Source organism: Talpa occidentalis, unplaced genomic scaffold, assembly GCF_014898055.3.
Source record: "Talpa occidentalis isolate TD23 unplaced genomic scaffold, MPIMG_talOcc4v2.1 talOcc4.2, whole genome shotgun sequence".
NCBI classification, from domain to species: domain Eukaryota; kingdom Metazoa; phylum Chordata; class Mammalia; order Eulipotyphla; family Talpidae; genus Talpa; species Talpa occidentalis.
The window spans coordinates 147767255-147793246 of NW_023602073.1; the positions used below are offsets into that span (position 1 = coordinate 147767255).

The following is a 25992-nucleotide window of genomic DNA, read 5'->3' on the forward strand; positions in this document are numbered from 1 at the left end:
TCAGATTAACTTTATGGGGGGAAAAGCTTAATTCTTGAACCTCAGTTGTACTGAAAACTCCGACTTTTAAGGATTTTTGTATGCATAAGTAAAAAATACATCTTTAAAAAAAAAAAATCAAGTGATTTATTTAAATGATTACTGAATCAGTGAGAGTAGGTAATCAATTTTAAATAATAATATCACAAGTCATTGAATGTTTTGTGAAAGTAATTTTTTATCTTTTCGTTTTGAAATATTAAATACTCTCCGAGACCTGAGAAGGCTGAGGGTGTGTGACACAGCACTTAACATATATGAGATCCCTTGAACTTGTAGATGAGGCACTGAACAAAGGTTTTCAGGACTTAAACCTTGTGTCTCCTTGTGAGATAGCTGTTCATCCATTTTTTTTTTAAAGATCTATTTCTTTATGCATACAAGAGCTGGGGTACAGGCCAGAGACGTGGGGGGAAGGAGAGGGTGAGCGAATTCTCCAGAGACAGAGTGGGGAACAGAATGGGCAGATTGAAATCCACTGCTAAGGGGAGCAGCGGGTGAGACAAGAGCGGTCTGCCTCTCCACGTGGGTAGCCCCCTGGCAGACCGGGGATCGACCTTGTGCCACAGAGGCTGCGGACTGCTTCATAGTGCTGTGCTTAACCCCTTGTGCCACCAGGGAGGCCCTCATCCATTTATTTTAAATCATAGATGCGGCAAATATTTTGGTGATGGGCGCGGAAAGTTCTGCAAAGGAAGGTGATCCAGGAACAATGTTCTTCTTCAGGTAAGACGGGAAGGAAGCCCGATGTGGAGATGGACTCGCGTCAGGTGACTGTGCCTCTTAAAGATGCAGGTGTCTACCTCTCCTTATAGCGAATGTGATCAAAATATATTTGAATTTATCTGTGATTTTTTTTTTTCTAGGAGAATCTGAAAATCTCCTGGTAAATCTTCTTATAAAGAATTATAAAAACAAGTAAATAATCTTCCCCTGGTTTATCTTTGCAAATCTGGGCATTCATTTACTGCGTGTGTGTAAAGCATCCTGTTTCCTGTTCATATTCAGTGCCCTTATCACACTCACCCCACCTGCTCCACTGTCCTCCTTTTCTTTCTTCTGTAGCTCTTTAGCTAAAATTTTAGCCCACTTTACCTCTCTGGAGACTTCGGACTGGGACCCTGACTCATATACACTTACTCCTTTTATTCAGACTTCAGCTAGCACAACAAGTTTATGGACAGCTTTGGACCTTAAATGCTGACAGAGCCAGACCGGAACTCAGGGCCTCCCTGGCTTCCCTGTGGCTCTGCTGTCAGCACTGGACAGAGGAGCTGCTGTTCTTAGATGCTCACAGCCTGAAGCACTGTTTGATCTCACACTCTCCATTCCACAAGCGTTAAAAGCACAATCCTTTCTTTTCCTATAGTAGAGTCTGTCTGATGAGAGCTCAGACAAGTCTCAAAAAATTTCCTTATTCTGATTTTTGTACTTGGGAGTTGAACCAGGTATGAAATGGTCTAGGTGTGTCGATGCCATAATAGTGGTAACTTGTTCTGCATGCATGTGAGAAATCATGAAGTTGTGTGAGGCCAGGTTTTATCAAGAGTTCAAAATGGAGCTTTTGTCGCTGTGTTAGCAGGCCCATCTAGAGACCATAGCATCAAAGCATCATAAACCATGTCTTTTTACTTGCATTCTGGATACTTTCTAGAAGTTACCAAGCATGGCTTTATAATGGCCCCCAAAATGGTATTCAGCCTTTAACTTAGCTGATTCTTTTATTCTTTTAAATCAGGGAAGGAGCTGCTGTGTTTTGGAATGTGAAAGACAAAACTGTAAGTATAAATAAAGTATAAAAGCTTATAAGTTCAGTTTTCCAAGAAAACACTGTGAATTAGCACTCAATAATCTGAGCTGGTGGAAGATAAATTAACAAATAACCTGCAGTCTATTTGCTTTGCATTTTGTGATATTTATTTATCCTAGCAGTTTTGTCTTCCAAAATATATTTTGGCTTATAAGTTTTCCTGCATTTCCCACTTTCCAAGCATACGCTAATTTGTGGAGGTTCAGATCAATGCTAGCTCTACTGCAGACAGGAAGAAGTCTATTTTGCCAGTTTCCTAGAAACCGGCTGTTCTGAATCTTATTGTAAATCAAGTGCCTCTAAGTCTGTCACTCACAGGAAGTACTTGCTTCAATTCCCCTCTTAGGGTTTGTTTCATACAACCTTTTTAGAGGCAGTTTGTAAAAAGCATCTAACTTGCTATTTTTACACAGTGAGTTACCCAAAGGAAATAATCAGTTGTGCATGACAAATGATGTATAGAAACGCTCAAACGCTCATTAACACATTGTTCACTATGGGGAAAGTGAGAAATGACCAAAACACATACTAATAGGAAATTTGGTAAATACGCCCATGGGATAGACAGTACTATAGCCCTTAAAAATAATGTGGAAAAACATCTGTTCCTGGGAAAGTGCCTGTGTATATGACAGTTACATTAAAGAGCAGCTTATTAAATGTAACCAATATAACACTTTAAAGCTGTTTAAAAGAAATCTCATCCAATCCTAGTTGTACTAAAAGGGAACACACACATTGGGGATGGGCAGCTAGAGAGGGGTTTCCTGGAGAAAAAGAAATAGAAATGACCAGTAAGTATAATCCAGTGTGAAGCTGTATTCCTGAAACTGATAAGGGGCTGCAAACAATCAATAACAGTTTTATTTTTTAAAAAATACACAAATTGGGGGCCTCCCTGGTGGCACAAGGGGTTAAGACACAGCCTATGAAGCTATCAGCAGCCACTGAAGCACGAGTTCATTCCCCAGCAGGGAGCTACCCACATGGCGCAGCAGACCTCTCCTGTCCCCCCACTGCTCCCCTCAGCAGTGTATTTCAGTCAGTCTGCCTGTTCTGTTCCCTGCTCTGTCTCTGGTGAATCCTCTCACCTCCACACCTCTGGCCTGTACCCCAGTTCTTGTATAAATAAATAAATAAATCTTTAAAAAACTTAAAAAAAAATACAAATTGGCCACTTCAAGTTGCAAAGATGTGAAAGGCTGGTGACACCCAGCCTTTTTCTTTTTTTTTTTTTTTTAAAGATCCATCTGTTCATTCATACAAGAACTGGGCACAGCCAGAAGCGCGGGAGGGTGACAGCGGAGAGCAGAACAGGCAGACTGATGAAGCACACCGCTGAGGGGAGCAGCGGACCCTCGCCGGTGGCCGGGGATCAAACCAGCACTGCAGAAGCTGCAGGCAGCTCCGCAGCCCAGTGCTCAACCACTGCGCCACCAGGGAAGGCCCGACACCCAGCCTTTTTAAAGCATACTATCATGAAGAGTTATATTCTAAAATTGGGAAAACTGTTTTAAAGAGCAGTTTAGCAACACATCAAAATTAGTACATGTCTTTGATCTAAAAATTGTTTCACTGAGCCATGAAGCTGCATGCCTGGGATGGTGCCTGGTGACACTGTGACAGTGGAAGATGGAGCTGATCCCCCGTGGGTAGACATGAGGATGGGTAAATAAATCACCATCATCCCTCCATGAAGGAGAACAGCACTGGAGGTGGTCACATGCAATGTCTCCTCCCACTTCACATAAAAAACAAAATAAATGTACATGTACACATGGAAGAAGGCCTGGGAGGAGATGCACCCCATTTACTAATGGTTACCTTTGGGGAGAAGGAATCCAGTGGAGCAGAGAGAGATCACCACTTTCTACACCTCTGTGTTAAAATTTTTGCAAGTACGTTACTTATACATTGTTTTAAAAGATTTACAAATCCAAACAGAAAGCGTAATGTTACTAGGGGTTTTCTTTGGGTTGTGGGGTACAGAGATCATTTTTATTTGCTTCTTCATGCTCATGTGAAAACAAAGATAATATCTGATCATTTTAATACCACAATGAATTAGCCTTTCCCTTAAAAATGAATCAGCAGAATAAATTTCATCACTGATAAATGTACGCGTTACACTGTGATAGACTTTGGAGTCTGCAGGAGTGAGGCATAATTTCATGTTCATCTTCCTTTTCTTTTAGATGAAGCATGTGATGCAAGTTCTAGAAAAACATGAAGTTCAGCCCTATGAAATTGCACTGGTCCACTGGGAGAATGAAGAGCTTAACTACACAAAGACAGAGTACGTTTTTCTCACATGTTTGAAAAGACACTTAGACTCTGGGAAAGCAGTAGAGGAGATAAAATACTTGTGACTAATTTTAAGAAAAGAATTACTGGTAGAAAGACAAAGCCTAAACAATATGATAAATATTAGCAGATAGACTTTTTTTTTTAACTTCTCAGGCTACCCGTCAATTAAAGCAAATAGATTATATAACCCCAAGTGGCAAGTTTCCTATGTAGGCTAAGTCAGTCAGCTAGTATGCTTCATCAGAGTGAAACTATGAGATGATTCTAAGAAAGTTTCCTCTTAGGTAACCCTTTTTGTTTTCTTCCTTTTGATTTTGAGTATAAAAAGGAAGTTGATGAGGGGGTGACCCATGAGAAACACTTGTAGAATGGGGGTGCCAGCAAGGAGTGGGGGGTCTGACATACCAAGCCCAGGTCAGATATAGGGGTAGGCAGCATGTGGACCAATTCTCCCATCTCAGCAACGGGGGAAGTGAGAGATTGAGGGTAGAGGGACCCGGAAGTAAGGCAGCGAGGACGGTCTCTCCTCAGGGAGACAGTACCTGCCGAGTGGAGTATGAAGGCAAGAAGGTCTTACTTAGTGTTAAGAAAGGAAGTGACGAGAGCCTCCCCAGTGGCACAGCGGGTTGAGCGCCGCGCTGTGAAGTTGTCTGCAGCCTCTGCAGTGCGGGTTCGATCCTGGCTGGCCGGCAAGATACCCACATGGCACGGCGACCTCTCCTGTCTTGCCTGCTGCTCCCCTCGGCAGCGTATTTCAGTCAGTCCGTCTGTTCTGTTCCCCACTCTGTCTCTGGTGAATCCTCTCACCCTTCCGCACCTCTGGTCCTTACCCCGGTTTTTGTATGCATGAATAAATAAATCTTTTTTTAAAAAAGTGCTTTAAAAAAAGAAAGGAAGTGACAAATGCAGAGCTTTCAGAGAATTCAGAGGAGATTCTAGCTGCCGAGACCCGATGAGATAAGAGCCTAAGTAATAAGATTTCACTACCCGTCCGGCACCGGGCCCGGTTCTCAGCGCTTTCCAGTGCACCCTTCATTTAACCCTGTGGAAACCTGCAGAGGCAGGGAGCTACCTTTCGGATGCAGTTCAGAGATGTTCTATCTCACAGAAGGGCATGTGACTGGTGAGTGAGAGCCGTGGGCCCATGGTGGCTGTGGTCAAAAGTGAGGCTGTGAACCTTTCCAGAGACACAGCCGATTAGGAGCTAATAGAATTTTAAGGTTTTTAATTGTTAAGCGCTTGGCCGGTGGTTAATACCTTCACAGCCATCCCAACCACAATTTAAGAAGCCAGTGAACACTCCTTCTGTGCTCTACTTCCACATCAAGTATCACTTAGCAGGCATTCCCCTCCCCTCCAGAAGCTCAGGCACACGCTTGCACCCACTACCTTAGAGCCTGTAAAGACCTCGACCTTTTCGGTCTCAGAGTCAGGGATTTGGTTTCATCCAAAAGAGCTGCCACCGACGTGGTGGTTCTGTGAGTCCTGCCCGTGATTCCAGGTATCTGCTGGACGCAGCTTTCTTTGCATCTTTGATTATGTAGGAGAAATTCCTGGAAATGGAATTACTTGGACTATAGGATGTAGGAACATTTATAAGATGCAATACAAATGGTCAAAATGACCTCTAGAAAAAAGATATTTTCAATTGAAAAAATTGATAATTTTTAAGATTTAGAAAATACTTTCTATTATTTTTCTTTCTCGCAGGGGGCAATCAAAACTTCACCGAGGGGAAATCAGGTTAAATTCAGGGCTTGATTTAGATGATGCCATCCTGGAGAAATTTGCTTTCTCGAATGCTCTTTGCCTTTCAGGTAAGTTACTTCTACTTATCAAAAATATATATATTGTTTTCATTTCATTCAGGAAAGATTAAGTAAGGATTTGACAAGTTTTCCCAGGAGACCTAGGCCTTTTCCTTGAAAATACATATATCAAAATTTGGAGGAAACATTAAGTAGTATAGAGTATAAAATATGGTATCTGTGCTGAAGTTACTCATTCCTTATTCATTGTTCTGTTAAAGCTGACTTTCTCCAAAACTATTTTTTATATTATTATTATTCTTACCTCTGTCTCCCTGCCTTCTTTTATGATTGTTAGTCTTGGGATGTCTTTAATCCAGGCCGAGCAAGCCCAGTGCTGGACTGGGCACCAGGCCCTGTTACGAAATGCCGTCTGATTCCTCACAGGAATGGCACAGTTGGTCACCACAGCTCCAGGCTTTTCCTGAAAGATCCATGCCCCTAAATAAGCATTGTAATTCGCTACACATTGTGTGTCCCACTTCTACACTCGAGGCTGCTGAGGCCTTGCAGCTCTGTGGAGTGTGAAGGGAGGCCCTGAAAGACCGACTCCAGCCCCTTCCACAGCACCCTGTCCTGCCTTTGGGTTTCTAAGATGGGTTTCTACTAGGAAACCCAAAAGCCCACCAACCGTAGCTTTGCTCTGCCAGCAGGACCTGGACATCTACTCATTTTCTGTCTTTTTTCACTTCAGTGCTATCCTTCATAAACATTAACTCTTCTTAAATTTTAAGTTTTTAGCTCATTGGTTTCTTAAATTGTGGTTGGGATGACTGTGAAGGTATTAAGCAATTAATGCAATTTGTATAAACATAAAGATAATGATAAAGAAATGTTCCATTGTTAATTTTTTTCCCCCCAGTGAAACTGGCTATTTGGGAAGCATCACTGGATAAGTTTGTTGAATCTATTCAGTCAATCCCAGAGGTAATTATATCAATTGCATGCTGGTTCACAAAGAATGATTTCTATTTAGAACAACAGTATACTTAGAGGTAAAATAAAGTCAACACTAGGAAACACTAGGAAAGCCACACTGAATTTAAGCAAAAAAAGAACCGCCAGTTACATATAAAATGATGAAATAAGAAACTTCATATTGATTTTTTTTACTTTTAAAATTTGAAATTCAAATGAACCTTCCTCTGCTAGTATAATATTTTCAGTGTAACTGAATTTTTAAAAAGTGAAATGTTTCCTTTTTATGGAAGAAGATTAAAACCACTGTACTTGGTGAAAGAAGGGTTTTGCTAAGTTTGAAAAAATAGTGGCATAAAAAATATAGACAGTTGTAACAAAATTTTTAAATGCATTAGAAATCGTGTTTACTGTAATTTATTTTTACTGTGAGAGAATAATTATACTTAGGAAAAGAAGCCTTGCTTTTTCAACAGGAGAGTAGGAATGTGTGTCTTAGAACATGCGAGATGAAATGAGAAGGGCATGTACTGTTTTCTACCTAGTAAGATTTTAAAGTCTTAGAGTGAAAGATCTCACTTTTATTAGATTTTGAAATCTCAGCGTGATATGACAGGGAGAGAAAGACACAGACATGAGGCCATATCTCTGATTACCTTTCTGGCCATAGTACTTATTGCAGATACACATACGTAGGAATAGGTACGTGTATGCACATAGACATAAGTATGTATGTTTGTTTTTTCCAAATAGTCTCTAAAAGCTGGGAAGAAAGTGAAACTCTCTCATGAAGAAGTTATGCAGAAAATGGGTGAACTCTTTGCCCTAAGGTAAAATTTTGTGTCAGTAAAATTTCATGATTTCAAGCAAACATTCCTGTAATCCTCCAGTAAAGAGCAAATGTTTATACCTTGATCAGAATTACAGCTATTTTCACTTCATTGGTTTTCAGCGGGGACCACTCTCACCTGTTTGCAGCTGTCAGGCTGTCTTATTCTTACTGCAAGAAACCCTGGTGTGCAAATGCAACCAGAATTAACCTACGGTAACTCTGCAGCGGGGAGCACAGTACACATTCTCTGAAGGTAGAAAGATACACTCTAGAATTTGGATAATGCGAAATCTTAGTAAAATGCCTATCACTGCATCCCAATGCTAACAGACCAAAATGCCACAGAGAAGTCGTGCACCAAACACAGAGGGTAAGAGGCCACAGGAGAGGAAAGATGTTGCAGTTAAACTGTGATAAGGTGGTTTTTTATCACAGACTTTAAATTTCACGCTTACTGAAAGAGCTCTGGCAGTCTTGTTTGGATGCAGATTTTGTCACATTCCCTCCTGGACAGAAGGACAAAGGAAAGCACTGGGGAAATTGTTTATGGCCAGGACCTCTGAGTCGCTCCTCCCCACTGCAAGACCTCATTCTTTCAAAGACGCCTCCCATTTTCGGGAATGTTAACAGGAGAAGAATGGTGATAGTGTCTTAAAATTGGGGGATTACAGTCAAATTTACAGGTGAATCTCTGGGCAAGTGTTTAGTGTATTGTCATCTGAGGATTTACGGAATGAGACAGCCTCGATCTTGATGTGACTCTCACTAGGCAGCACCGTTGGGGATTTCATCCCTTCTGGTGTCTGGAGTAAAATACTAGAGTTCATTGTCGTTTACCTAAGAGTTGTTTTTCTGCATCTTGCTTAGATGTTAGTCCTGGAGAGGAGAACAGTTCAGTTTCTCCTCATCACGCATTTCTCCTAGCGCGTAAAGCCTTGCGTTCTCTTAGGAAGTAGAATAGAGGGATTCGGCTCCTATTCTCTTGGTAGTACAAGCAGAATTGGAGGTAGCAAATTATACTATTAAAACTCACAAGTTAGGAATTAATATAGTTAGTTTCTATGGAATCCTAGGTTCTTTTCCTAAATTTTCTTAGCTTTACAATAATAGTAATTTTGTGCTGCTGGCATGTGGAACATCTATGGAAAAACACAGCAAGTTACAAGAAAAATTAAGTCACAAATTATTCATATGTGATCCCAAACAAAAAGTCTTATTTATTTTGATATATATACCCACTGCACATTAATGTGTGCGTGCACACACAAATGCATATATGCATAGGAAAATATCTGAAAGGACAGAGCAGTGTCCCTGTGCAGTGGGCTGGAGGGCTATCCACTGCTTGTCTACATTCTCTAGGGCTTATTCTGTTTTCTAGTGAATAGTTCTTTATTTTTAATAAAGAATTTTAATTTTCATTTAAAATAAATTTAGACTCCTTAAGTAAAAAAAGTGAAATTAAGAGTGTGCGTGTGTGTCCAGCGTTTGCCCAGAATACAGAGGAAACGAAAGTGGTCGCTATAGAAAATGAAAGAAAAGGAAAGATGGGTCAAGACTAGGAGTAAGTTTGGTTCAGTTTTGTCTTTTTCACTTTTGAGCCCTGTGATTACCTGGCCACAAAATAAGTATGTGTATATCATTAATTAATTTTAATGAAAAAAGAAATAAATTAGGAAATTGAAGTCAAAATGAGGGTTTTTTTCCTATGTCATGAATAATAGTAATAAACATTGAATTGATTTGGTTACATGTTTTGAAATTGATAAAATTTTTTCTAGTTTCTCAGAAGCATTCAAAGGTCAGCATTTTAGACTGTTTTTGTAAAGACACTATCAAATAAGAACTGTATGCGAGACCATGATTTTCAATTCAAGATAAAAAATTTAAAAATGACAATTTTCTTTTTTTTTAAGACACCGTATAAATTTGAGTTCCGACTTCTTGATCACTCCCGATTTCTACTGGGACAGAGAAAACCTGGAAGAACTTTATGATAAAACCTGTCAGTTCCTTAGTATTAATCGTAGAGTTAAGGTATGTATTTTGTACTTTTACTGATAAAGACACACTGTTGCCCATAATTTGTTGTGTGACTGAAAGAGAAAATTATAGTAAGTATGTTTTTCTGTTCTTGGAGAAATACCTTGACTCCTCTATTCAGATCCTGGGTATCCCCTACCCCTTTCTGTTTTCAACTTAACTGATCAAAGGATGTTCTGACATTTGCCCTGTAGGCAAGACTGGTGAGAGTTGGGGGGCCTAGCGGTCCATTAGGAGGTTCTCGTCAAGTTTCAAGCAAGAGTTCAGGCATCCTAAACTGTAGTAGTGACAGCAAGAATAGAAATGAATTTAACAGAGAATCCTCCAAGACAACTGAAGTGCTGGGTACTGAGAGGCCAGCAAGGGAAGCGTGGAGAACGCGATGTTTGCTGCGGGCGAGGAGTCGAAAGACGGCAAGTCATAGAGTTTGGGAGATCAGGGGAGATGGTCCAAGATGGGTGGAGAGTAGAGGAGCAAGAAGACATCCAGTTAAAGTGATCACACAGGCTCAGATGCAGGGAAGCTAAGTTGAGAGAGACGTGTACATCAAGGCAACCGTGGAAATGAGTGGAAGTGGTGGCGCGGGAGGTGACCCACACAGGAAGCAGCACACAAAGCAAAATGGACAGTAGCGTGATGTGTGTACTTAGTTTGATGACATCATCACGCGTGTAGATCCATGTAACCACGAGATTGAGGCCGGACTTGTCACCTGAGACACCCACACCACCTCCCCTTCCCCCCGTGCCCGGCCCCGGCGGGAGTAACCTGTTCTCCAGCTCTGTAACTCTGTCACTCTGAGAATGTTAGATGAGTGCCTTCACATAGTGGGGAGTTTTTAAAATTGTTTTTTCACTGAGCATGGTGTTCTGGTGTTGCACATGTCAACCCCTGCCTTCCTGGGGTGACTGGACCATGTTCTGGAATTCTGTTTTGATTTCTATTGTTTTTGAGTACGTCTCTCTGCATAGGTGTTTAGCGGTTGCTCTAGGTAGTTCATTATACACACGAAACTTGTCAGTCTGCTGCCTTCAGCATTGTACCAACTAAGTCAAGTGTAGAAGCCTTGATTTCTTTTACATCCCTTTATCCTCCGGCATTTGAGATATAATTGCTTTAACTATTCTTCTGCAAGCATGGAGCTCTCTACTGGTGTTACAAGTTTTGCTTCAACCATCAAACATAATTTAGAAAACTCAGGAGAAAGAAATTCTGTTGTATTTACCGCTGTTTGTACTCTCTCTCTCATGAAGGTCTGAGATTGAGTCTTCTATCATTTCTTTTCTGTTTCAACAATGACCATAGCCATTCTTCCAGGCTAAGTCTGCAGTAGCAAATTCTTAGTTTTCCTACTTCTGACGATGTCTTCAATTCCCCTTCATTCCTGAAGGATTTTTCACTGACTAAAGATTCTGAGTTGATAGTTCTTTCTGTTCAGCAGAGTTCAGAGCCTCGTCACAATAATGACAGCTTATTCTCTCTTAGAAACAAGTTGGCAAGCCCAGCCCACAGGGCAGGGGACGGCATCACTCAAGTGTGAATCCAGCAGGTGGGATATGTGATGTTGCATCTTAGAAGTCAGCCTGCCACAGGCTTCAGGTTTTGAAAATGGTGGAGAACCATTTAGAAGCCTGTTGTGTGAGCACCCCCGGCTCACAGCCTCCTCACAGTCTCATTACTTTCATGACTGCAGCTCCAGGCCCCTGGAAACACCGGGAGCCACTGCTGCTGTGTTCGGAATTGGCAGTGAGCCCACTTCCACCACCGGTGGCTCGGCAAGAAGGCTAAGGCCGAAAGAGCTTTCCGGTGTTTGACCTGGGAGGGGGCCTTTCTGTGTGTCTGTGCGCACTGTTTTAAGATGGGGTGACTGGCATCAGGTCTACCAGTGAGGATACCTCCTCGAGTGAAGAATAACCTTGACAACCAAACTGTCAACCATTCCTGGGCTCAGATCAAGCACAAGAATAAGAAGGACCGGTGAGACCAAGAGGCTCCGCCTACTCCAGCAGTTGGATGCTGGGTGTGTGAATGTACTTCCCACACTGAGGCCACTTTGGGATTGAGGCCCTCTGTAAAGGCACGGACAGCTCTACTTCTGTTTGATTAGTATTTGGAAGAACTGGATGCTAACCCTGTCTCTGGCACCTTAGACCTATGGAGAAACCCCAAAGTGCCAGCTAGACTAGGTGCCAACCCCTCAAGGGTGGCTTCATCTACAGCCCCAAGATTTAAAGTCTCTGGATTAAAGCAAAACAGTTTAATCACAGACAATGTGATCTTTTATGTAGAACATCCTGAAGAAGCTACTAGAATAAATGAACTCATCAAGGCTAGAAGCTATAAGGTAACTTGAACTACTTAAGAATATTTTTTTTTAATGTAAATAAGACCTGGGACTTGAAAACTACAAAACATGCTGAGAAACTCAGTATATGAAGACATACCATATTTGTGAATAGAAGACTCGGTGTTATTAGAATTGACCTAGATTCAACTCAATCCCAGTCAAAATCCTAGCAGACTTTTTAATTTATTTTTGTAATAAGCTGGTTTTTAAACGGAAATGCAAGGGACCTAGACTAGCCAAAGTAATTACAAAAAAACAAAAAGGACAAAGTTGGAGGACTTTTATTATCTGATTTTAAGACTGACAATCAAGTTACAGTAATCAAGACAACTGAATACTGGCATAAAGATGAATGCAACAGAATACTCTAGAAATAGAGTCACATACATATGGACAATTTGACAAATATAAATTAATTTATATTTGATAAATATAAATTATTTTAACAAATATATTTGACAAATATAAATTAATTTAATAATAAGGATAATGGTCTATTCTACAAACTGCTGGATCTTTTGGATAGTCATGTTTAAAAAAACAAAACTCCTTTATTTCATACCATTTCAAAGGGAATCAAATATCTAAAAGCTAAAATTTAAAAACTTAAAATGCACGAGAAAAGCCTTATTATCTTAGGGCAAAGATTTCTTAGGACCCCCAAAAAATTGCATGAGGCTTGGGGAAAAAAAAACTTTTAGATAAGTTAGCATCCTCAAAACTAAAAGCTGCTCTTTGAAAGACACTGTTAAAATATGAAAAGGCAAGCCACAGGCCGGAAGAAACATTCTCAATATATTTGCTGACAAAGGACTTGTCCACAATGTACAAAGAACTCTCTCTACTCCGTATTTAAAAAACACCAGTATTTTAAATGGGAAAAAGACTTGAAGGGACACCTCACAAAAGAAAATATACAAATAGCCAAGTGAACATGAAAAGATGTTCCACATCATTGTCTGTCAGAGCAGTGCAAGTTGAAACTACAGTGGAGCATCCCCGCACGCCCATTAGGATGGCTAAAATGAAAAAGATGACAATACCAAGTATTCGGAAGGCTGGGGAGCAATGGGTGCTTTCATGTGTTACTTGTGGCAATATAAATTGGTACAGCCATTTTGCAAAGTCAGCCTGGCAGTTTCCCATGCTAGGTAATCCTGGTGTTACTATCTGACCAAACAGTTCTGCTCCTGATCTTTACCCATGAGAAATGAAAATATATGCCCACATTGATTTGCGCAGGAGTATTTATAATAGCCCCAAACTGGAAACAGTTAAATGTCCATCAGTAGGTGTATGAATAAACAAATAGTGGTGTGTCTATACTGTGGACTACCGCTCAGCGGTGAAACTACTGCTGCGCCATACAGCAACATGGATGAGTATTAAAAACCATGCTGAGGGCCTCCCTGGTGGTGCAAGGGGTTAAGACGCAACCTATGAAGCTGTCCACAGCCTCTGCAGCACGAGTTCGATCCCCGGCCAGTGGAGCTACCACATGGCACAGCAAACCTTTCCTGTCTCCCCACTGCTCCCCTCAGCAGTGTATTTCAGTCGATCTGCCTGTTCTGTTCACCACTCTTTTTCTGGTGAATTCACTCACCCACCACACCTCTGACCTAGACCCCAGTTCTTGTAAGCATAAATAAATAAATCTTTAAGGAAAAATGAGAAAAAAAATAAGAAAAAAAAAACACCATGCTGAGTGAAAAAAAAAATTAGACATAAAAGCATACATGCCATTGTATTTACAGGAATTTCTAGAAAGGCAAGTCTATAGTTACAGAAAGTAGATCTGTGATCTACTTTTGGGGATGATGGAAATGTTCTGGGGGTACTTACATGGGTATACATTTGTCAGAAGTCTTCAAATTATACTTAAATGGGTGTATTTTGGGCCTCCCCGGTGGCGCAGCGGTTGAGCGCTGGGTTGCGAAGCTGCCGCAGCCTCTGCAGCGCCGGTTCGATCCCCGGCTGCTCCCCGGCCCCCGGAGGAGGGTCCCACATGGCGCGCAGACCCCTCCTGCCGCCCGCTGCTCCCCTCAGCAGTGTACTTCGGTCCCTCTGCCTGCTCTGCTCCCCGCTCTGGCTCTGGTGAATTCTCTCACCCTCCCGCGCTTCTGACTGTACCCAGTGCATGTATAAAACAAAAAAAACAAAACAAAAAAAAAAATGGGTGTATTTTATTGAGTGTAAGTTATGCCTGGAAAAGGGTATTAGAAAACAGCCTTTTGTGAGGGTTCTTTCATGGCCAGCTAAACAAAAGCATCCACCTTGATGAGGCAGTCATTTTTGCTGGAGTCAGATTTGAAAGGACTTGGAATGGAGACTTGGCGGAATCATGACCTTGGTGATGGGGTGAAAGATCGTGACACCAAGCAGACGCAGACCTTCTCTACGTCTTCTGATAAGCAACATGAAGACCAGCCTGCTGTGCTGAGTGAAGTCAATAAAAGTGGCTGAGCAATAACCTAGATAACCTGCTGCTCCCTAAGTTTGATGTCAGGCACCCACCTCATCCCTCCTACCTCCTGTGTCCTTGCACGAATGCCAGTGCTCAGCGTCCTGCATATGTTGTCCAGGGACGAGATCACAGGAAAAGAGAGTAAGCTGCCCGTCGCCAACGTTGAAGATGGTTTGAGCAGAGAATACGCCGGGTATACGGACTGGAGAAGTGTGAGGAACCCCCTCAACATTGACATAGCTCGACATGAAAGCCACAGCTGAAGATGAGAAATAGCAAAGCAGGATTGGTGGTGAAAAACAACTGGCTAGACACGAATGTGCCGAGAAGGAAAGGGAACCTGGAGAAAGTGCCAGAGCCTCATCACCCTCTCAGGCCAGGAGGGCCCTGGGACTTGAGTGGAAGCAGCACTGGAGAGTGGCCCAGGCAACCCAGAGAGCAGAAGAATCCCAGCACATGTTGTCTCAGTGACAGTTTTTAAAAGCTCTGACAAGATACTTTTCGCTAGATGTGTGACAGGTACACTCGGGACAGCAGTGTGACGGGGCTCCTGGCCCGGGGCCCATGGAGGGCAGTGCCTCCCGGCCCTGATGGCCACCCGGATTTGAACTACATTGTATGTCACAGATTCGGACATTCCCTTCAAAATAATTTCATTTATTTTCTATCCATTCCTTTGGCCACTGACAAACTTCAGGGGACTTGCCTCACATTTGTCTTCCGAGTATCAGAAGTGCCCAGTTCTCACTGCCATCTGCTTGGCTTGATTTAGTCACGAAGACTGTTCTTCATCTCACTCCCAGGCTCACTCTGAGGTGCCTCTTTAGTGTTACATCTTCCACAAGGTATAAAGCATACTTAAAAGTTCCCAGAGAACATTTCTCAGAGTATTTTCTTATATCTCAAAGGCAGTGAGGATTATATGAAGATCATCTGGGACAAGTTAAAAGAATTTAGCCCCCCTTACTGTGCTGAACTCAGTGCCAGCACGTCAGGCAGTACAGAAAGAAAGAACTGGTCCTGACAACAAGCTTTACAAGGAGACACACAGAACCAAGGTGGTGGTAATGCCAGAAGGAAGTTGTTCCTTGTTTCTTGTTTTCTTCCCTAGCAGAAAGAGTGCTGAGGAAAACAGGGGAGGCTTGGCAGGAGACATGTTAACGGGCAGTCCAAAGGGTTGAGGAGATTTACTACTGAAGACCTCACTGAGTGAAATCGGAGGGCAGCTCCTGACCTGTAGCAGTGACAGAAGCCCATGTGCAGGGCCCTCCCCCCCAGCTCTTCAGGATGGTATCCTCCAGGATTCTGTCAGGGATTCTTCTCTCCTCCTGATCAAGTCTGTTTTCATGATGTCTGCAGCCTCTTCGTGTTTTTCATCCCTTGTCTGCCCCCCAAATGTTGCCAATTTCCTCCTGGATCTCAGTTCTTCCCCATTGATTTGCCTCATAGCAGCCTTTTCAGAATGAACGGTGTGCCTCTCTCCACTAGAGCATAGTTCCGTGAGAAGAGACACCACCAGGAACGTCTCCCTTGCTGATTCCCGGCCCCCACAGAGCCTGTGTGCCATAAGTACTTGCAGGGTTAACCGGTGACTAAGATTTCAAGGTGATACTCATTGATTTCTCCCAGAAAGCGCTGAACCTCCACTACTGTGTTTTGGCTAATGACAGGACCACGGGGTCTCACCCGTCTCATCAGTCAACCGGACACTCGAAACTCATCATGGTTCCCCCTTTCTCCTCCCCCCAGCCACATCCAGTCAGTCAGTCCTTTCATTTTCCCCCCTCTTCCATTTGCTGACAAATACCTGTTAAGTCTGTATGGCAGACAGACCCTAGGCTGCAGGAACAAGGAGTCCCTGCCTCCAAACACCCCACCTACTAGCAGCCATCCCCACTGCCACTGACCCTCTCCTCACCTGGACTGTTCTAATGCCTTCCTCACTCTCCCAGGCTTTGCACCTGTTGGCCAGAAGGCAGAGACATGTCTGTCTTGATTCGCCATTGTGTCTCTTTTGCCCAGCACATTCTGGTAAACATTAAGCAAGTACTTGAGGACCAAACGAAGGGTTCCCCACTCCCTGCAGAATTCCAGCGTGTCAGCATGGGGTATTAGCTTCCCATTGCTGCTGTGACAAATTGCCACAAACTGGCTTAAAACAAGTATGTTACTTTATATTTATTAAAGTTCTTATAGGCCCGAAGTTTGACATGGGAGCTGCTGATCTAAAATCAAGCTGTTGGCAGGGGCTGCCTTCCTCTCCAGAGGCTCGGGTAGGGCCCATTTGCTCGCCTTTTCCAGCTCCAGGCCACCCGCATTCCTTGGCTGTAGTCCTTTCTTCCATTGGCAAAGGTGAGCCGAGTCCTCACATTGCATCGCTCTGAACTCTGCCCGCCACCTGACCTTGAGTGTCGCTGGGGCCCACCCAGACCTAGATAATCACCCTAGTTTCAGGCAGTTGAGGAGTAACCTTAGTTCCTGGAGCATCTGCACTCTCCTTTGGAGCGCCAGCCACAGGTGCCAGGGATCAGGGCGTAACTCCGGGAGGGCTGTTCCTCTGCCAGCCACGGGTGGCCTGCAAGACCGCTCGCACCTGGCGCGCATCCTACCGCTCTGCCAAGTTTCCTGCCATCCGGCTGTACTTGCCTCCGCTGTTTCTTCTGCTTGGAATGTGCTTCCCTTGGTGCCTCCCCTTTCCTCCCTGGCACCTGCCTGTTTAGATCCCACCTCACCTCTACCACCTCCGCAGCCTCCCCGGTCCCCTCCTGCACGTGTGTAGCCAGCGACTCCAGGGCTGCATGATGTAGGAAGCGTGGTGCACGCGCAGAACAAGACTGCAGAGCTCGTCACCACCGACTTGCTTGATAACGGGGCAGTGTGGGAACAGGAGGGGCGTCTACTGCAGACCCAAACAGTTGTGAGCATCTTCTCAGCCAGTGAGGTCTCTGCCTCCAGTGGCATTCGTGGCATTCTCTGCTGTGGGGCTGAGAGGAGCAGCAGGAGGGGAGCTCCAAGCTTACCTTTCACTCTGCCTGGCACCCTCAAAGGGTTGCACCTCATGTCTGAGCTTTGACTAGTCGGATGATAAAGGACCCAGCGTTGCAGTTGGCCAGGCCTGGGCCTCTGCCCACCCCTTCCACTTGGGCTCTGGGGAAGGGATGTCTGTAGGCGCTGACCCCAGGGTCGGCAGGGTCATAGGTGGGAAGTACTGGAAGAGAAACTTCCCGAAAGGAGTGGCGGGAGGGGAGGATGCAAGGCAGACTGAGCAGAATGACGTACTGAGACAGAAACCACCGGGAGTTGGAGGCAGGAATAGGAGGCTGGGAAGGCTTCACAGCCTGTGCGAGGAAGACCGAGGATCCCCTCTAAAGCGGAAGTGACTGAGGATCTGGGGTGTTCTTGTGACCCGGAGACAACAGTCAGATATTCAAGCTTGTGTGCGGGGGAGTGACATGACTCCAGCTGTTTCAGAGGAGACCCCTGACACCAATACAAAGCCATGGAACGCACCCCCTCAAAAAAGACCCTTTTTAGTGGTGACGCATTGTTGCTAAGGCCTGCCAGGCAGTATTTAAGCAGTAAGCGGGACAGATTTGGGACTCGAACCAACGCTGACTGCAAAGCACCAGGGAGTGGGCGTGAGGACGAGCCACAGGTTTGGCTCCTGGGTGGCTGAGGAGGACGAGACAAGGAACCCGACACACCAGCCCCAACGGCCGTCCCTTTTAAGAAACCTAGTCTGAGGTGCTGGCAGGAACCCGTAAGATGTTTCACAGACGGAAATTGAGTCCCAGGAGAAATCAACTTAACCTGGAGAGAGACGAGGTTACTCTTTCCCACAATGTGGGCTGAGCACACCTGTACATGAGAGGGGCTGTGGGGACACGTGGACCGTGAGCAACAGGGCTTAGAAGACACCTGTCGCTGTCGGGAGGAACTCGGGCTGGTGGCGTGTGCTGCCTTCCCGCTCTCCCAGGTGGCAGGCTGGGCCGTGGAGGAAACACTACTTCCCATCAAGCTGGTTTCCCATTTATGGCAATGAACTTCTTTTTAAAATAAACATTTCTAAGCGGAGCCTTTTGGAAACCAGCTGTAAATTGGCACACGCCACAGAACCAGACAGCGGGACGCGAGTGACCGAAGTCCGAGCAGTCGCCACGGCCCTAGGTGTGGACGGTCGTGCAGGAGCAGAGCGGAGGGCTCCGTCAGGACTTCCAGAAATGTCCCTAAAAGCAACATGACAAGGAGCGTGAAGTCACGCAGAACTTAGTTCTGAGGAGGGGGGCAGCCGGGCAAGCAGGCATCCCAGGCCGCAAATGCTTGCCCGAGGCTTAGAAGGTTGGGAGGAGGCGTTTACAAGGAGCTGAAACAGCTCCAACTGCTGAAAGGTTAAGGAGCAAGTTGGGTGATGAAGTAGAGGAAGAAAACGCTGCCTGTCCTTTACTCACCAGTGAAAGAAAATAGAGGACTGGGTACTTTGAAGGGTGAATAGGCTTAAGGAGGCATGGTTCAAGACCGGGACCAAGCAGCCAAGAAAAGGAAAGGGAGGAGGGAAAGAGGAAGAGGCTCAGTCTGGGCACTGGAAGTAGAAACTACGGGGGGACATCAGTCTGGAAACACGGTGCGCAGACGAGGTGAGGCAGCGAGAGCTGCGTGGAACCCGAAGGCGCGTGGTGCACAGATGTTCCGATCGGCCTCTAACTCGTGTGTGACTTGTCTCAAATTGCCACTGACCAAACTTGCACCTGCAGCGTATCCCTGAGTCATCCACGGGGAATCACTATCTTTGTTTCCAAACGTTCCAGTTCCCAAAGGAAAGTGGAACAGAGATCTCAAAGCGCTGTCACCCGCCCGAGGTCACATCCAAGTCTTAAATTCAGAATTTCCCTGGGCCCTTCCACCAGCCCGTGGCGGCACCCAGAACCCAGGCCCTCCACGCTCCGCGGAAAGCAGCGCCGCCTCGTGGGGCCGCCGCGGGGCCGCGTCCTCCTGCTCGGACCCGGGGATGACCAGCCGGGAGGCGGGTCGTGATGATGTCCCCTTTCAGCTGCGCCAGAAGAGCTGCTCTCAAGGTGGCCTTTCGTTGCTGATAAAAACCCCACGGGCAGCAGCCAAAAAACGCGGGACTCAAAAACATTTTTAGACCTTCCCTCCCTCGAAAGCTACTCAGTTCCTGAGCCCGGGGTGCGGAGCATCCACAGCCAGATCTGCGCCCCGCGGCATGGGGGTGAGGAGGGCCGGTCGCCTTCGGGAGAGGCCGGAGCAGGCTTCTCACCGCGGAACTGTCTCCGACCTTTAGAATGGGAGCAATGTCACCGTGTTACTGACCTTTACTATATTACTACAGGGAAAGGATGTGTAACTACTAGATTTGTCTACTGCAGGTCATGAATGAAAAACTTCAGCACTGCATGGAGCTCACCGACCTCATGCGGAATCACCTTGCAGAGAAGAGGGCACTGCGCCTGGAGTGGATGATTGTCATTCTTATCACCATCGAGGTAAAGAGCCTTTTCACCAAGATAATCAAAACAAAATAATAAAAATTTGATGTAGAAAATGGTAAGGGCAAAGGGCGTGACCTGGCTCTAATGGAACCTGGAAGTTTCCAAGGACTGTGGTATTATTTTGCAAATGTAGTTTTTGGGAAAGCCCACATTTTTGAAGTGGCCTTTACAGAAAGTTCTAGCTGCAAATTTATAATGGACAGCCCAACAGCAGGACTGTGCCTCAGATCTGTAGCTTGCCATGTGGGAAAGAAATATTTTCTCTTATTTCAGGTGCATTTTTCATTAATCACAGTCTTGAAAAAGTCATTTTTTTGCATGGACCAATGATTTGCTCTTCTTTTTATTACCCTAAGGTGATGTTTGAGCTGGGCCGAGTATTTTTTCATATCAAGTGATGACCAAAGGGAAAGTGTCCTTGCAAGAGAGATCCAAGTTCTACAGTCAGAATCAAGTGTTCACTCTTGGGGCCATCTCTTATTTAATGGGTATTTAATTTTTTTAAATAAAATTATTATAATGGTCACTTTCAGCCCCTAATGTATGTTGCTGCTTAAATAAAAATTATGAAAAGTTTGGTGTGTGAGTCTTTAACACTGACAGTTCGAAAGGAAAATGCTTAGTGGATGAGCTTAACATCTAGAAAAATACCGGCAGACACTTGGTGAAAACCAAAAGGCTTACCCTTTGGACACTACTCAGAATCCCTTTCCTAGCCCTGGCAGAGAACCACTCAAGAACTCAGGGGTGTGGGAATAAACATGCAAGTCAGGCTTCTGATGGCAGAAATGAATTTTATAGACCTATTTTAGGCAGCATAATTTGAGCATGACTGCTCCTTGGCACTCTGCCTCTTATTAATCAATATTTTCCATCCTTTCACTACCAACTTAATCAAAAAAGATTTTTCCCCCAGAGAAACTTTAGTTTTGTACACATACTTCAGGCAAATTAAAAAGTACCAAGTACTACAGGAAACATTTGTCTGCTTACCATCTGAATAAACAGCTAACATTTTAAAAGTTTTTATCTTCACTTGCCTTATTTTTCTGTATTACTTCCTTACCCCAATGCAAACCACAAATTTAAATGTTTTAATTTTCCTCATATTTACTCATAAACACAGTATTCCTTTGGAGACACTGTCATCTTGTATTCCATCAAGGCAGTAACCATTTATCTAGACTCATATTGATGACACTTCTGTATTTGCTGCAACAGTGCAGAGACACATCCTGGTGTCTTTCAGCACAATGCAAGAGCCTCCAAGGGACCTACACCCCAAAAACTTCCCACAGAGCATATGGAAAGCTAGTCCAAAAATTGCTTTCCAGATCAGGTTCCACATAAGCATTTTCATAAATCTACCTTGCCCTTGCAATCAGTGGCAAGCCCCTTCTTTCCCATTTAACTTCTCACTGTACAGAAGGCATCTCTCACCCTGGATCTTAGTGTAGAAAGCCTCATCTAAAAACCTTTAATGAATTTGGGGAATGCCAAGTGAGAGGACAATTTGAAACACTGGTCAATATTTATTAAAGGAAGCTCCCTTTCATAGAGACCAGGTTACCCCCCACCTACCTAAAATTAAGATTTCCAATAAAATTTTACTCCAAGTATCAATGTGTACAATGTGCTTTTGGGTCAACTGTGCAGTCATTGTAACAATTTTAATAACTCAAAACAACATGAACATTTGTTACCTCATGGTGATGTCAAATTAGAATTGAACATTTCAGCTCATACACAAATATGCTGCATAGAACAAAATAAGCAAACCTTCAAGCATAAAAATTTTTTATTCTATTAAGATAACATTTTGGGGGGGAGACAACGATAAGCAACATCATGGTGGTATCCATTCGTGGTATATTATATTCCACCACATACATCAAAGAGCGACACAATTTTTTGATTGCAGTCTTTGACAGCTTAAAAAGAAAATCAGCATTTGACACATCAGCAATTTTTTTTTTTTTAATGATGAAAGTTCCAACTCTGGCTTTAGAAGAGTTTTTGAATATTTTAGGTCTCACCACAAGCAAAATTGTTTTTCAATATCACAACTGTTCTAAGAGCAAAATGACCAAGAAACTCTACCAGAGTATCAAGAGCCTAAGGCGGACACATCCCCCAGGTCCTGGAAGCAGTCCTGAGAACCACTAAGTGTCACTTGGGTGGTGTCCAGGGCTAGGGGACCTGCATTCCAGCTTCCCCACCGGCCAGCTGGGTGGGCCTGACCACTCACAGCTCTGGGCCCCAGCTTACGCTGTGAAACTGGTTAAATAGCAGCACCACCTCACAGGGGTGCTGTGAGGATTGAGGGGATTAATGATGGGGAAGCTATGAGAGTTAACCGTTACAATCCATTCGGATGAAATCCACATAGGATTCTGAGACTGACTAGAGGTTCAATCAAATGCCTCAAACCCACAACCCTTCCCCGCTTTGAGTCCTCTAGTTAGGAAACACAACGGAGACTTGTAAGTCCTGCATCTGACTGGAGTGGTCATTTAAATATAAAAGGTGAGGCCTCCCTGGTGGTGCAGGGGTTAGGACGCAACCTAAGAAGCTGTCCGCCAGCCATTGCAGCACAAGTTCAATCCCTGGCCAGGGAACTACCCACATGGCGCAGCAGACCTCGCCTGTCTCCCCACTCCCCTCAGCAGTAGATTTCAGTCAATCCACCTCTTTTGTTCCCCGCTCTGTCTCTGGTGAATCCTCTCACCCCCTGCACCTTTGGCCTGTACCCCAGTTCTTGTATGCATAAATAAATCTTTAAAAAATATACATATAAAACATACTTAAACATTTAAAATATGAAACATATTTCATGGTTTAAAATGAGTTGGCGTTTCAGTGAGAGTCAAAAAACGGTTTTTAAACTACCTAACTCTGCATATTTCAGGCAGCTGCCAAAAGGCATTCAGGGGTGTCTTCTTAGATAACTGCAGCAGTCAATACATTTTTTTGTGTGCAAAAATCAATATATTGTGACTAATTTTATCATTTTTTTACAAAAGTTATATTCACCTGTGTTGAATACCACTTAGAGCAGTTTTTCCCAAAATATGATCCTCAGACCAATCACATCAGCAAACACCTGGTGTCAACACATTTACTAAGCCAGAATCTATGAGGATGCAACCTTCTAGGGAACTTTAAAACTCTCCAAGAGGGCCTACCCTGGTGGCCCAGCAGTTGGGCGCTGGGCTGAGAGGCTGCCCGCAGCCTCCACAGCGCCAGTTCGATCCCTGGCCGCCAGCGAGGGTCCCACATGGCGCACAGACCTCTCCAGCTGTGCCCGTTGCTCCCCTCAGCAGTGTATTTCCTGGGTCTGTCTATTCTGTTCCCCGCTCTAGTTAATTCTCTCACCCTTCGGCACCTCTGACTGTACCCAGTGCTTGTATAAATAAATAAATAAATCTTTAAAAAAAAGAAGAAAGAAAACTCTCCAAGAGATTCTTATGCTAACTCTTGAGACCAACTAACTTAGAGCCAATTTATTGGTCTATATTGTCTACAGATACAGATTTTTTAAATACTGCACTAGCACTGTCTCTTGTTCTGTTCAATGTATATACTAATTAAGTACTAATCTTCACTGGTGACAACTTCTCTCCAATCCAATCTCATACTCTTCCTCCCAGTCTTTACAAATCATGTACACTGGACAAGGTGATGAGGATGAGAGGCAGAGAAAAGTTTTCCTAAAACTACTAATCCACCTCCATCTGGCCCTCCAACTGGATCTGAATTGCCCTTTCTAATGAAGACTGATGGTCACTATTCCAAATTGCCTTTTCCTTGAGGAAATTTTCCTCACAAGAGGGTTAAACAAAACAGGATTTTTTCTAATGGCAATTCTCACTCCTGCACAATTTTAAATAAAAGTTTTTACATGCTTGCTTAAAAATGTTTGAGCCTCCTCCCTAGACTTATAATAAAACAGGCTGGAAAAAAATTGTGAAAGAATGGTAAAACCTGACAGTCAATTCGTGCAATTCAACAACTGTTTGCTTGGGAGGTAGTGTGCCACGCCTCACCCCAAGACCCTGTGGCAAGGAGACAGTTTTCTTTATGTGGCCCTTTTCGGATCCTGGGTTTCCTGGCACTGAGGGGTTTTCAGGTAGCTCCACTTTGAACCAGGAAAAGACTGAGCAAAACAGCAAGCTAGTTATCCAAGCTTCACCACATTTTAGAAATCAGAGACATTTAAACAGTCACCTCCTTCAACTCAGGACTCTGCTGCTACTAAGCTGATCTTTAATGTGGGTAAGTTACTAAAAGCAGGAAGCTCACCTACCAATGATCAATCATCTTCATAAAGAATAAAAACATTGATATATACAGTTGATATATAATTAAAGAAAGTTTTCTTCAAATTTCATTAACGTTCCAAGTCAAACACAATGCTATGAGCAGAAGCATTCCTTTGTTTTTTTAAAGAAATATTTCAAAATTAAAATGTCTAAAAATCATTTGTGACTACTGACACATGACAATTGGGATAAATCTTTCATTCAACTTGGCTGAGTGAAACAACCAGTCTCAGAGGCTACATATTGTAGGTTTCCATTTCCGCAACAAGGAGAACAGACAGAAGTAATGAGATCGGAGGCTGGGGAGGCAGGGGAAGGAGCCCTGGTACATAATCAAATAGCATGAAGTTTTCTGAAGGGTTGGAACCACCCTGCATCCTGGCTGTGGAGGTGTGCACACAACTGTATACCTGTGTTACAGTTCACGGAACTGGCCACCCAAAGAAGAGGGTCAACTTTACTGTGTTACATCAGTGGTTTATTCAAGAACATTCATGACCTTATTTTACTGAGGTATTGTGTTAAGACCCCTTACACAGACTTTTCTTCTTTTATACTCACACAACTCTGCGATATTTCCCCTATTTGAGTACAACGAACAAAACCCAGACTCAGTGGTTAAGACGGCCCAAAGCCCAACAGTGTAAGGAATGGAGCACGATTCCCACTCAGAGCTGAGCGCAAAGCCGAGCCTTAGCCACCGTGCGAGAGTACACGCTCCCCTCCGCGCATAAATACCTATCCCCTATCATAACCTCTCCCAATGGTGTTAGGAAACTACTAAGCTTCCTCATTCTATTCTTAACATACTGCAGACGCAGAAATGTGCAGAGGAGCAAAAATTGATTCTACAGCAGCACGAACCAACAGAATTTTCTGCAACACAAATGTTCTGTAGTCTCTTGTATTGTCCAATATGGGAGGCATGAGCTCCATGTGGCTAACGACAGCACGTGACTGGCATGACAATTTACACAGCCACGTGGGGCTAGAAGCTACTGAGCTGGACGCTGAAGTTCCAGAGCAACAATACAAGAGCATCATGCATAGCACAGAATGAAGCAACTTATCAAACTAGGATGGCAACTTACCAACAAAAAAAGTGAAGCGACATAATGAAGACATAAAATTGGGAAAAACACAACCCCAAACTTGTCACAAAATTAAGTCTCATTTCAAACATCTCACCCTTCAAGATTCAGATAAATACCAACTTCATTTATATAACACTTTGCACAGATAGTGCAGAACAAACTGTATATTAAGGACTGTGTTCTCCCCTATTGAAATGCGTACACCTTAAGAACAGTTATTAGCACATCCACAACCAACACCTACCATTTTCTACCAGGAAAAAAAAAAAAAAAAAAAAAATTTTCATTCAGTTCTAGTGGGGGAAATGATCATCTTAGGTCCTTCAACCACAAACACAATTCAATCCTGCATGCGTGTGAGCACCAGCAGTATATAGAAAAGGAAGCCCCTCCCCTCAAGGAAATGAGGGATACAAAATACAGACAGGGGCCTCCCCGGTGGCGCAGCGGTTGAGCGCTGGGTTGCGAAGCTGCCCGCAGCCTCTGCGGCGCCGGTTCGAT

The 25992-nt window shown here is 43.9% G+C and overlaps 1 protein-coding gene across 3 annotated transcripts in view; it reads left to right on the plus strand.

Annotated features, from left to right (window-relative positions):
* Positions 1–20643, plus strand: part of RMND1 (required for meiotic nuclear division 1 homolog) — a 30969-nt gene extending 10326 nt beyond the window's left edge. For all 3 annotated transcript variants that reach the window (XM_037520664.2, XM_037520666.2, XM_037520663.2), the window contains 9 exons: positions 690–765; positions 1778–1817; positions 4045–4145; positions 5867–5973; positions 6827–6891; positions 7636–7712; positions 9631–9751; positions 19953–20069; positions 20432–20643. In XM_037520664.2, coding sequence (XP_037376561.1) covers positions 690–765; positions 1778–1817; positions 4045–4145; positions 5867–5973; positions 6827–6891; positions 7636–7712; positions 9631–9751; positions 19953–20069; positions 20432–20473 — 746 coding nt within the window. In that variant the 3' untranslated portion in view covers positions 20474–20643. The remainder of the gene's footprint in view (positions 1–689; positions 766–1777; positions 1818–4044; positions 4146–5866; positions 5974–6826; positions 6892–7635; positions 7713–9630; positions 9752–19952; positions 20070–20431) is intronic.
* The last annotated feature ends 5349 nt before the right edge of the window (positions 20644–25992 follow it).